The sequence below is a fragment of the Leptinotarsa decemlineata genome, unplaced genomic scaffold, assembly GCF_025532065.1.
Source record: "Leptinotarsa decemlineata unplaced genomic scaffold, Ldec_3_MD MMD2_P_RNA_scaffold_2, whole genome shotgun sequence".
Lineage (NCBI taxonomy): Eukaryota > Metazoa > Arthropoda > Insecta > Coleoptera > Chrysomelidae > Leptinotarsa > Leptinotarsa decemlineata.
Genome location: NW_027412529.1, coordinates 4,263,860 through 4,275,689, shown reverse-complemented (window position 1 = coordinate 4,275,689; position 11,830 = coordinate 4,263,860). Strand labels below are relative to the sequence as shown.

Sequence of the window (11,830 nt, the reverse complement as noted above, 5' to 3'; positions counted from 1 at the left end):
AAACTCCTTACAAAAATGTTCATATCATACATTGAAGTTACTTTCAGGTACAAACTGAAAGAAATGGTCTTCTTGAAACAATTACTTTTACATTTAGTGAGGAATTTTTCCATATTTTTTGTATAAAGATGGAGAAGTAGAATGCTGAAAAGCTTGTTAGGAATCACACGTTAAAAGGTAAGACTTCGTTAGTCCTTAGCTCGCACAAGTTTCTCAACTTCTGAGAGTTGTCGTTCGTATGGGGGCGACAGCTGAATAACGGAAAAACAGTTTTTTTTAAACCCATCTTTGTTATTTTCCCAACTTGGTTAAGAGAATATTCTGACACAATGTTTCTGTAATTACTAGAATTTAAAAATGAATTTCTGTGAAGAGATTATTTCAACAAAACCCCTTTTTGAATTCAACATTCACCAGTTAAATATAAAAATAATTCAATACTACTGATGGATCAAAGATACTAATGGTTTTGTAAACAATACATAAACATGGAGAATTGTTTTCCAAAAATCATAGATTCACTATCATGGGTATACCACAAAGATCACTAGTGGCCATTTTTGTTTATTGATAATTTGTGATGCTCTAAAGCAGTGAAGTCCTTATTTGTAAACAGTCTTAAGCTTTTTGTGGTAGTCAGATCAAACATAGATATGGATATATTCAGTTTGAAATTGTGTGCCTTATCAATTGCAGTTCATTTATTTTGTTTGCAGATTCTATCCCTACATTTTTGATCTTTAGTTCCATGTCTTCATTTATACAAATGTATTTCAATTTTCGCTGCCATACTGACGACTCATTTATGAAAGTCGTTGAGAAAAAATTGTAAAGACTTGCCTTCAATATAACAACGGCGTTTACTGTATGAAAATTAATGGAGGAAAGTATTGAATATATCCATATTATTCTGATTGATTCGGCCGTTACTTGATGATGGTCCATAGTAATTTTAAAAACTACACCTCACGATTTGATCTCAACAAACTTTATTTGAAAAATATATCACATGTTTCGCTAGCACAGTATCTTTTTCAAGTGACCTCCATAAACTTTATTTGAAAAATATATCACATTTTTCGCAAAACATGTGATATATATTTCAAATAAAGTTTGTAGAGATCAAATCCTGAGGTGTAGTTTTTGAAAATATTCATATTATATCTCAATCAGAAAGCTTTTTATGTTTTTTGAATTCAATGTTTATTCAAATGAAAAACAAAACTAGAAAATATTTTTAATGAATATATTTCTGAATCACTCAGAATTAAAAATACATGTACATTAGATAAATATAAATATAATTATTTGTTTCTTAAGGCTAATAAATATAATATAAAAGCAAAATAATATTGATATCACTTTTTCAACAAAGGTGAGTTCATATAACAAGTAAATAGTAGACACCTGATGAGCAGTAGAAAGTTGAAAATACTCTTCATGGGAGTTTTCAGTATCTGACGAAACAAATTCAATTTTACAAAATTGTGTTGTAGATTTTTGCAAGTTCATAATACAATTGCATAACCTCTCATATATTCTTCGAATCAATAAGGAATAATTGGGCACCCAGCTTTATTATGCTCAAGAACTTCCAATTTAAGAAGCCCCACAGTTTCTTTGAGCTGATTCACAATAGACCCCAGCTCAACATTTTCGCTCTTCAAAATTTTCACTTTGTCTTCCAATTTGGAGATTCGTTCCAATTTTCGTGATCTGCACTTGGAAGCTGCCAAGCGATTCCTTTGCCTTTTCCTCTCCAGCTTCATTCGTTCCTGATATTCCATATCAACTGGGGACAAGGGAGGGCTGTGTATGACATTCGGAACAGTTTGAGGCTCTTCTTTGATTTGTGGAATGAAAGAATCATTGTAGATGGTACTGCTGTTACTATCGGACCCTTGCTGGGAGTTGCTGTTGTGTAAATGACTAAGAGCTTCAACAAAACCGCCTACAAAACTCTCTTGTTCCGCTGTCACGGCACGGGGAAACAAAAGGGAGGGAGTTGGTGTACTTCCCATTCCGTTGGCGAGGATCATGTTTTCCAACTCTGGGGTGCCTACCTTGAGCATGTTCAGATCAGGAGATGACAGAACTCCGGCGTTCGACAGAGGCAAGGTCAGGTTCTTTTTCTGGTTGAAATCCAGGGTTAGGTTACGCTTCATGTTGTTTATGGAGGCTTTCGAATCTTCTCCACTAAACTGACTCATATTAGTTGTTCACGAACAACTCCCAGCCCAACCAACTCCACAAGTTAAAGAATAAATATACAGGCAAAAGAACTAGACTCAATAGGAAGTAGTAGTAAAAGTCAGGTATTTCCATACAAATCTGTAAAAAAACATGAGGAATGAATTAGTTTGTTTCACTAATGAAAACTGGAAGTTATCTTTTAATGCACATTACAAAGAAAACTTTTTTAAAACGAAAGAGAAAGGCCTCACCTTGTCAAAATCTTTCAACAAATATGATATCTGATGCAAGTTAACTACCAAATTTGTCGTAGGTTTACAAAACTGAAATTTTTCAATCAATTGTAACTTTACTAGTTAACAAGTATCAACTACTTTGTTCTTAACAACAAAAACAAAAAGATCGTCAGAAATAATAATATTAAACACTTATGACATCACCGATGAATCATAATTCCTGAATTTTAAGTTTATTCTTCTTCTTCTTTATAGGTTGTCCTTGGCTGTCAGGTGTCGTTTTTTATTACAAAGTTTTTAGGTATCAAAAATTTAAAAAAATGTGAAAAATCTAATAATTACTAATTTTCACTAATACTACTTGGAAGCAGTTGAAAATGTATGGAGTAATTTGATGAATGAATCTTTTGACGTTAACCATAGATTTTTAATTGTGGCAACTTTTTTCCCCAAGATATTGGGGAAAATATATTGGCTCTCTTACATAGAGCAGAAATTTCCACGGCTTATTGGTGTGTACCTAGCTAAGACTGAGTAAAGAGTAGTTCCAGAGAGGGTAATATAGCACTCATAATAGTGTGTTACAGCCGTATATACTGGACATGCGGACAGCAGATGCTGGATATGTTGACAGCAAATACAGACTTCTTGCAGCAGATGTATGAAAATAAGATTTCGAATAAGCAAAATTCTTCAATGTTCTCAAGGAGACCCCGTGCATCGAAATATCCTTATAAAGTCGCAGTTTACATGAGGATTTTTAACTGAACTGATTCCATCCAGATGGCAAATAGTACTGATCACCTCGTTCAGTATTGGAAAATATGAAGTCACTCGGGTAGCTGCTTTGAAGGGAAAAGTTCAGACCCCCTGTTTTTTCATTATCGAATGTTTTTTGATCTTTCGAAGGAACGACTTCTACATGTTAATCCCTAAAAGTAGCTTTCGAAAAATGATAGGCACAGTTTATCTCATTAATATTTCGAAATAATAATCTCTCCCAACTACCTACACAGTATGCTCTGGCAAACGTCTGCGGGCACAAGTCTCATAATGCAAGTATTATTGATTTTCAAAGCAAAATGCAGATTATATTCAACTGAATAATAACACTGGCAGTTTTTCTGTGCATGCCAAAAAGTGTGATGATCATACGAATATATGTGTGGTTGAAATAAACACGATTTGGCTTGAAAAGGCTACGCATGTTTTGCTTCAAAAATAAGTCCTTTTCAAATAAATTAATAGCATGTTTTGGTATTTACCAAATTCAAACTAACCATGCTATGTTCTGTTCCTTGATCCTTAACATTTTAACCAGAGTTTTCACTCTTCTTGTATAGCTATCACTTCCTTCTCAGGCGTATTCACAGAACTATAACTTAAGAGTTATAGATCTGTGGGCACATTCGACCACCACCAACACATAACCTGTGACCACCACTACTGTTTCACAAAGGTCGCTATTGGTCTACTGCGCCGAAAAGAAGCAAAAACCAAAAAAAAAGGAGAAGAAGAAGAAATGTCGCCATGGAACGGAAGCTTCGCTCATTTGGTTAATATCCAAGAGTTTTAGTTCAGTGGTTCTGACAAGTGAATGATCGATTCAGATCGAGTGAGTGAGAGCCATCTAGCGTGAACTATTTGAGTAGAGCCACGTCACTTAAAAGCAAAATTGGAACGTTAAAAAAATATTTGTAATATGAATATTTTTAGGCTCACCGGGGATATATCCCATCTAATAGCAATTATTATTTTACTCCAAAAAATATGGCATACCAGGTCATGTGCAGGTGAGTTTTTAAAATCAAAGAATTGATAACTCTACTGTTTGTAATTGCATTATGCATCAGTTCAATTTTGCCAAATGCTGTGTTATTCTTGTAATATTTTGAATTCAGTTTTGAAATATCAAAGAATGAGAATGTGTAGGATGTTACCTGTATGGGGCTCCCAAATTTTCACGCTATAACTTCCAATTATGGTTAAAAATGAAGACATAACCTTCCACGTCAATAAGGAGTAGTCTCTGCTTACGGAACTATGGAATGAAGTTTACGTTTTCTGTAAATTAGTGAATGAGAAAAAAAGAAAAATGTTATGAAGAACGCCAAAATGGACATTTATTTTTAAACTGCTAAAGGTTTTCAAAAAAACACTGAGATTCACTTGAAAGTATACAAAATCGCAACACATGTTTCTCTATACAATAGCATTTAGTATTGTGACGCCAGAAGATGCTATTGTATAGCGAAACACGTGTCGCGGTTTTGTAAACATTCAGGTGGAAATCTTGCATCAAAGTGTTTTTTTTAATACATTGGATTTTCATCAAGTATCGGTTAGATCTTTCATATTTTTGATAAAGGTTTATGGTATCTAAGTTTTTTTATATAATAATCAGATGGAACTTCCCAAAGTTTTCATTGAAGAGGGGATAAATAAAAAATGTTAAATGCTGTACTGCATGATTGTTTTCAAGTTACTGTCCTTTAGATTTGTTACTACTACAACACATATTATCACAGTAGGACAAATTAATACTATTATTCTTATGAGTTTTTGGCTATAGACATTTCATTGAAACATTCTTTATTTGCATAAATTCAAATTCTCAGATAAGAAACTCATAATACCATGTCTACCTTAAATATTGATAAGGATCGATAGAGATTTAAGTTCTCGTCCATATGTATCGCTGATAGTTGATAGTTGTTTTCAGTGTAAATACTTAATACATTTTCAAGAAGTTTTATTTCGATTTGATACTGCTTTAAGCCTGATATATATCCTCCATATTTGGAGATTATAAAAATTGTGTCTGTAAAAAAAATAGATCAACGACATGGCTAATCACAGACCGATATCACCGCCGCTTATTGAAAAAATTCTGAAACTGAAAATGAACAATCACTTTGAATAATACAGTTTTCACATTAACAAATCCCCAACTCTTAAAATAAGTAAACTAAAATCAACTGGCTTTAAAAACAGTGTTTTGGATGTTTGTTATGCGGTTTTTTAACGGCTTTTCACATTGTCTCTCACAATATTTCACAATCAAAACTTGAGGAATATGCCTTTAACACAAAACCAACTCAGTTTACAGAAAACGTAAACATCATTAAGCAGAGACTACTCCTGACCTGATAGAAGTGACCAATACTCGATGAAAATTTGTATTCAAAAAAACACTTCAATGTGAGATTTCCACTTGAACGTTTACAAAATTGCGACACGTGTTTCGTTATACAATAGCATCTTTGGGCGTCACATTACTAGATGCTATCGGATAGATTTTTATCGAGTAGCAGTCAGTTCTATCAGGTTTGGAGTAGTCTCTGCTTAAGGAACTATGGAATACGTTTTTTGTAAATTAGTGAATGAGAAATAAATGAAAATGTTATAAGAACGCAAATGGATATTCATCTCTGAACTGGTAAAGGTTTTCAAAAAACGCACTTCAATATGAGATTTCCGCCTGAAAGTTTACAAAATCGCGACACGTGTTTTGCTATACAATATCATCTAGTATTTATTTATTTTTATCTATTTATTGTGACGCCCAGAGATGCTATTGTATATCAAAACACGTGTCACAATTTTGTAAACTTTCACGTGAAAATACAAATTAAATTGTATATGTCATACATTGATTTATTGGAGACTTCAACACGAGATTTGTTCTTGCCGTGCTAGCGTAACTTGAGGAGTTTTGATGCGAGTGAACTCAAAGTATCCTGAAATTTATCTGTGATAAACGTATACTGCACTCTTTGGTTGTGCAGTTGTTCATACAGGGACTTAAGTGAACCCCATCTTCTCATTTTTACTAATGAGATAAATTGAAAGCTTCCCGAAAGACTATCATGATTATAGTCATTTCTTTTCAAATTCTAACACACAAATATAGGCAGGTCTGACAATATTTTATTGAACAGTATAAATATAAATCACATATAGTATAAATTTAGGACACCAACCTTTCTCTATACCTTAAAACAAGTTTAAAAGCGTCATATATTATAATTATACTGCCAACCTTTACACATAAACTGTTGATATGTGCCTCCCATGTTAGCTTTTGATCCAGGAGTATTCCTAAAAATCAAGCTACCTGACAGTATTCCAGAGTTTCACTACACATATTGATGTTGTTCATTAAATCTGGATTTAAGGTACCTTTTTGGGTAAGAAATTGATAAACTTGGCTTTCTTTATATTGCAGACAAGGTCATTATCGCTACAGTATTTACTGAATTCATCACATGCATAATTACCCAAGTTTACCAGACTCTCCAAGTTTTTATGTGCTAGGAGTATATTTGTGTTATCAGCGTAAAGTACCATTCTATTTGGTGTGTACGCAATTGATTGATCTTCTGAGGTAACTCTCTTCATTTACTGACCGCTTTTTTAATGTTCAGAAAAGAGGCATTCGCTGTATGGACAAGTCTCATCAACTGGGTTCTTGTAAACCACTATTTAAAAAATTTTGCATCTTACCATTGCCTTGCCTCTACATATTACAGCCTGTGTTATTCATCAACTTTTATAGGAATCAATCAAAGTAGAACTGTAATGAGGAATGAACTGTATGATTTCTTGTTGGATAACTGCTTCTACAGTATGAACGAGTTTCTTGCTTTCAGTGCTTAGATAAATGACATGGTTTCTTTTATACATGTAGTCTTTTTTAAATTTATTCAAGGTCAAACATTTGTGTTTAGTTTTTAGCGTTTTACTTTTTTGACTAGTCCAATAAGTTTTCTCATCTATTTAACGGAATAACAGATTTTAAACAGATTTAATCTTGTAATTGTGTGAAAATTTTAGTGATGAATATAGTTATTTATCAAATTTTGTTTTTCAAACTTCGTAAGATATCTATTGGGAGAAATATCTTTGTGAAAAATAGTTATGAATGTTTATCATGGATATCGGTGATATCAGGACTGAAAAACCAAAAAAAAAAAAATTTGAACAGATTTTATCTTTAACAAAAATTTCAATGCTGAATTTGATTTGTAGGTATATCCGGCAAGAGTCAGATCCTGTTTGCTTTGGTCTACACAACAAGATATCTTGACTTGGTATCGTCATATGTGTCGATGTACAACACATGCATGAAGTTTTTTTTTCTGGTAACATCGTATGCGACGATTTACCTGATCTACTTGAAATTCAAGGCAACCTACGATCACAACCATGACACGTTCCGAATCGAATTCCTTGTACTTCCTGCACTTGGATTGGCTCTACTGATTAATCATGACTTTACTTTTATGGAGGTAAGTTCCAATAATGCTTGGCAGATGTAAAACTACCAAAACAATATAGTATTGCGTTCATTAATGCGTTTTTAAAATATATGGAAAATTTTTTCAATTTTCTGAAGATTTTCTCCCTCCACAGTCTGAAAAAAAATTAAAATTATAATGTAGATTATTTCAAAACTAACTTGACATCGGTCAATAAATTTGAAAATGAAGTTTTTTTCCACTTGGGGCTTTGTTCATGAGATGGAGCCGTTACCAATCAACAATCTTTCTCTCAGACCAAGGTCATGCAGTCAAGCTGCATTGAAATTTATCGATTCCCAAGCAGTTTGCTGTTTGGGTCGAATTTTTCCTGCACTATTGAGAGGTAATACCTGAAAACTGGTCTGTCGGTATCTTGCATAAATGTGTCGGATATAATGCAATATTCAGCTTGGTATTAGCCGGGGAAGTAGTCGTTTTCTGGCAGTACCTATGGTGTAGGTAGTTGGGAGAGATGAATATTTCAAAATTTCATTTTATTGGGAAAGAAAGTTTTTGGCTTTCTATTACTCCATCTCGATACAAAAAAAGATGAGGAAATCTTCCAAAGAAAGGAAGGAAGTAATCAATTTGAAAATAAGTTACTCTATACATGGATGTGTAGATCATGCAAAGAAGTAACTTTCAGACACAAACTGAAAGTTCTCCTGAAGCAGCTACTTTCATATAAACATTGAATTACACGAAAGAAAAAAATTCTTTCCAAACAAATACTTCTATATGAACACTGAATTATACAGAAGATACTTTTCTTTACTCAGTTTGTATTTCAAACATTCGTTGTGGAATAAAATCAGATATCATTCACATGAGTTCTACTTTAAATGAATGGTAACAAATTGCACTTACATGGAAAACTGTCATCCTCACTGGTATACTTCGATGTTTCGCCGTAAGACACTTGCCCTAAGGCTCTTCAGTATCAAATTGGAAAACATTATAGAAAATACACACAATTCATTCATGAACTACGATTTTTAACGTCACAGAATAAGCTTGATCTGCTTATGTCATCGATGACATCGTAATGACATTCATTCACCTATTTGATTTAATCCCAGCCAAGAGAAATCTTATTTGAATTGAAGGGGTTATGTTTTTAGAAGTGATTATTTTTTGGGAAAGAAAGTTTTTGCCTTTCTACCACTCCATATCGATACAAAAAAAAAATGAGGGAATCTTCCAAAGAAAGGAAGGAAGTAATCAATTCTAAAATAAGTAACTCTATACATGGATGTGTAGATCATGCAAAGAATCACTACTAAAAATATAACCCCTTCAATTCAAATAAGATTCATTTTATTGTTTTCAAAAGTTTTGAAACACCGATTATTGCCTTAGAAATTATTTAAATGGGACTATTTGAACAGCCATACAAAAATGATCAAAAAGAAATGCATCAATAGAGGAAAACAGTTTTGGAGTCTGACATTTAAAAAAAAAGAATCAACACTAAAACTGCAGCTAAAACATATAAAATGATCTGTTGTCGATTTCTCGAATATGCACATGTAATTTATTCAAGTTGTCGTAATCCTGCATTAAAAAAATCTCCAAACAGCTGAAACATCTACACTAAGGAGTATTACCAAAATGCGTCACCCTCAGAACATACTACACAATCCCTCAAACGCACTGCTTTATAGAACTATAAAAGTGAAACCTATTAGGGAGAGACTATCAGACCTAGGAAACCGCTTTGCCAAAAATGGAACTAACTTGGAGACCTTATAGGCATTATGTAGGGAAAGAGCTGAAGGACAACCATGCAAATTCAAATACCCGGAAAAAACTATTTGAAAAAACATCAAATCATTCATATTTTTTTGTCAGAAATATAATGAAAAGAGAAATTGGAATTTCTATGTTTTTTACCACTTTTATTTATATAACTTTATAAAAGTGGTGAAAAACATAGAAATTTTCATTTCTCTTTTCATAATGATCTTCTACCACGTAGTAACGGCTACATACATCAATTTATTGAAAGAAATATAATGTATTATGTATCTATTATGTAAGCATATGTAAAAATCACTGCAAATATTTAAAATTGTACACTGGCTGAAGGACTTCGGTAGATGGCCCTTTGGTATTCACCAATAAATGACATTTATTATTATTATTTACTTGGGAGTATTTCAGATTGATACCCTTCTTTCTACATTCATTTTCCAGTTCATTGTTATTTACTCATCCAGTTTATAGGCTCTTATTTTTCTTTGCAGGTCATGTGGACTTTCAGTATCTACTTAGAATCTGTTGCGATCCTACCCCAGCTTTTTATGGTTAGTAAAACGGGAGAGGCCGAAAGTATCACTTCGCATTATCTGTTCGCCTTGGGCTCGTACAGAGGATTGTACATCCTCAACTGGATTTATCGTTACGCTACGGAAAATTTCTACGATCCCATCGCCATCGTAGCAGGTGTGGTGCAAACTGTTTTGTACTGCGACTTCTTCTACCTGTACATTACCAAAGGTAAGGTGTTGCGAATACCAGTTTAATTCCACAATTTATTAGCGTAATGTAAATTTCTCTGTCATAATATAGATTTCAATTTGTTTTACAGTACTGAAAGGAAAAAAACTGCAGTTGCCAGCTTAATAACCTAAGACTTAAGACGATGTATTGTACAAACGTTTCTCAGCTGCAAGGTAATTCATTTACCGATTGTATTAAATAGGTATAGATGTTCATAGATTATCATTTTATATATACTATCGACATTTTCTTGTGAAGCCTTAAAGTTTGAGGGAAGTTTCATCTGCCTGGCTTATTCCTAAAGAAATCAATAAATATTATTAATGTAACATTTACATTGGAAAACAACATTTCAATCCTGAAAAGTAGAATATGAATAAGTACAGGTAACACGGGAAAATAATTGTAACGACATTGATTACAAATTGACTATTTTTTGTATGGTAGAAATTGGTCAGATAGCTTTTTAGCTATTTCTGGATTGTTTTTTAACTCTTTCTTGAAAGTGAACTCCCTGTGCTCTTCATATTAAACTATAAGGTTTTCATTGGGGTAATTTATGTTCCATACAGAGTGAATAACTGAAGAGTTCCAAATATTCATTTGGTTTTCTGTAATAATTTTCAGACAAAAAATAATGACACCCAAGAAAAAGTTTAGGCATGTAATTCCACGATACATACATAAGATTTGAATTAGTTGTGCTGATTTCAAAAAAGGTGTTTTTTTCAGTATGAATGTTATAAAAAACTTTGATTTTTGCTGCTGTTGTTCTTTACTGATTATATCTTTTATATTTTTATGTTTGTAAATATAGGATTGAAACCAAAAATATTTGTGTGTGCTTATATAAGTCAGAATCCGTATCTATAGTTTTAGATTATGTAAAAATTGCGGTAGTTCTCATTCTATAATAGGGCCACTTATTGATTGAATTAATTTTGACATCTTCCTCAATAAATGTAATTTTTGGACAAAAGTTTTGTTTCAATTGTGTATTTCATTTCCTTAAGATTTCCCATATATGCGCAAGCGGCGCGTAACGTCAAAATTATACTCTTTTTTGACTGTACGACCATGTCGTAAGAGCTAATGCACTATGCCACGGTAATCGAAGAAAACAGTGAGCAAAACCTTGACCTTTGATCGAACTATATTTTTTTTAGTATTGGCTCTCCTGGACTCTTCCCATTGGGATGATTGGACTTTGGTTTCGATGTCCTAACCCATGATTCGTGACCAGTTATGACCTATTCAAGCAAATCTGGATCGCATTTGACGTCACCCAACAATTCCTATGCGATGCTCATGCGACGGTTTTTTTCGGTCAAAATTCAGAAATTGTTGAACGAACTTCTCTACTACATGCTTCATGCCCCAAATTAACAAAAAATTTGCATGGCATGAGCCAACCGATATCTCGACATCCTCAGCAACTTCTCTAATAGTGATTTGACAATTTTCTTCTCGACCTTTTGTGAAGACCTTTTACAACATGTGAAGATTTTTCTGACTCACAATCACCGTATGCCACTGTCAACATCTCAAGTGTTTTTCAGCACATAATTCTATTTTTTACATTAAATTTGTTGCAAA

General features: G+C 33.1%; 3 protein-coding genes and 1 long non-coding RNA gene across 4 annotated transcripts; 1 reads left to right on the top strand and 3 right to left on the bottom strand.

Annotated features, from left to right (window-relative positions):
- Positions 1-1,225: 1,225 nt before the first annotated feature.
- Jra (Jun-related antigen) lies at positions 1,226-2,210 on the bottom strand. Its single transcript, XM_023173560.2, has one exon. It carries the CDS (start codon positions 2,208-2,210, stop codon positions 1,548-1,550), a length of 663 nt encoding a protein of 220 aa, XP_023029328.1. The 3' UTR covers positions 1,226-1,547.
- A 1-nt stretch (position 2,211) lies between these two features.
- LOC111517410 (uncharacterized) lies at positions 2,212-2,325 on the bottom strand. The gene has a single exon (XM_074181868.1). It carries the CDS (start codon positions 2,323-2,325, stop codon positions 2,212-2,214), a length of 114 nt encoding a protein of 37 aa, XP_074037969.1.
- A 1,747-nt stretch (positions 2,326-4,072) lies between these two features.
- On the bottom strand, positions 4,073-10,040 carry LOC141485366 (uncharacterized). Its single transcript, XR_012467158.1, has 3 exons — positions 9,904-10,040; positions 6,936-7,845; positions 4,073-4,493 (listed from the first exon to the last, which is right to left on the bottom strand). It is a non-coding gene; the product is annotated as an uncharacterized lncRNA (long non-coding RNA).
- Positions 4,081-11,213, top strand: KdelR (ER lumen protein-retaining receptor). The gene is made up of 4 exons (XM_023173558.2): positions 4,081-4,222; positions 7,461-7,720; positions 9,979-10,231; positions 10,323-11,213. Exons 1-4 carry the CDS (start codon positions 4,132-4,134, stop codon positions 10,355-10,357), a joined length of 639 nt encoding a protein of 212 aa, XP_023029326.1. The 5' UTR covers positions 4,081-4,131; the 3' UTR covers positions 10,358-11,213.
- The last annotated feature ends 617 nt before the right edge of the window (positions 11,214-11,830 follow it).

Coding starts and splice junctions, on each gene's coding strand:
- KdelR (XM_023173558.2), top strand. CDS start 4,132: ATGAATATTTTTAGGCTCACCGGGGATATATCCCATCTAATAGCAATT. Junction 4,223..7,460: donor GCATACCAGGTCATGTGCAG/GTGAGTTTTTAA, acceptor TTTGATTTGTAG/GTATATCCGGCAAGAGTCAG. Junction 7,721..9,978: donor ATGACTTTACTTTTATGGAG/GTAAGTTCCAAT, acceptor TTTTCTTTGCAG/GTCATGTGGACTTTCAGTAT.
- Jra (XM_023173560.2), bottom strand. CDS start 2,210: ATGAGTCAGTTTAGTGGAGAAGATTCGAAAGCCTCCATAAACAACATG.
- LOC111517410 (XM_074181868.1), bottom strand. CDS start 2,325: ATGGAAATACCTGACTTTTACTACTACTTCCTATTGAGTCTAGTTCTT.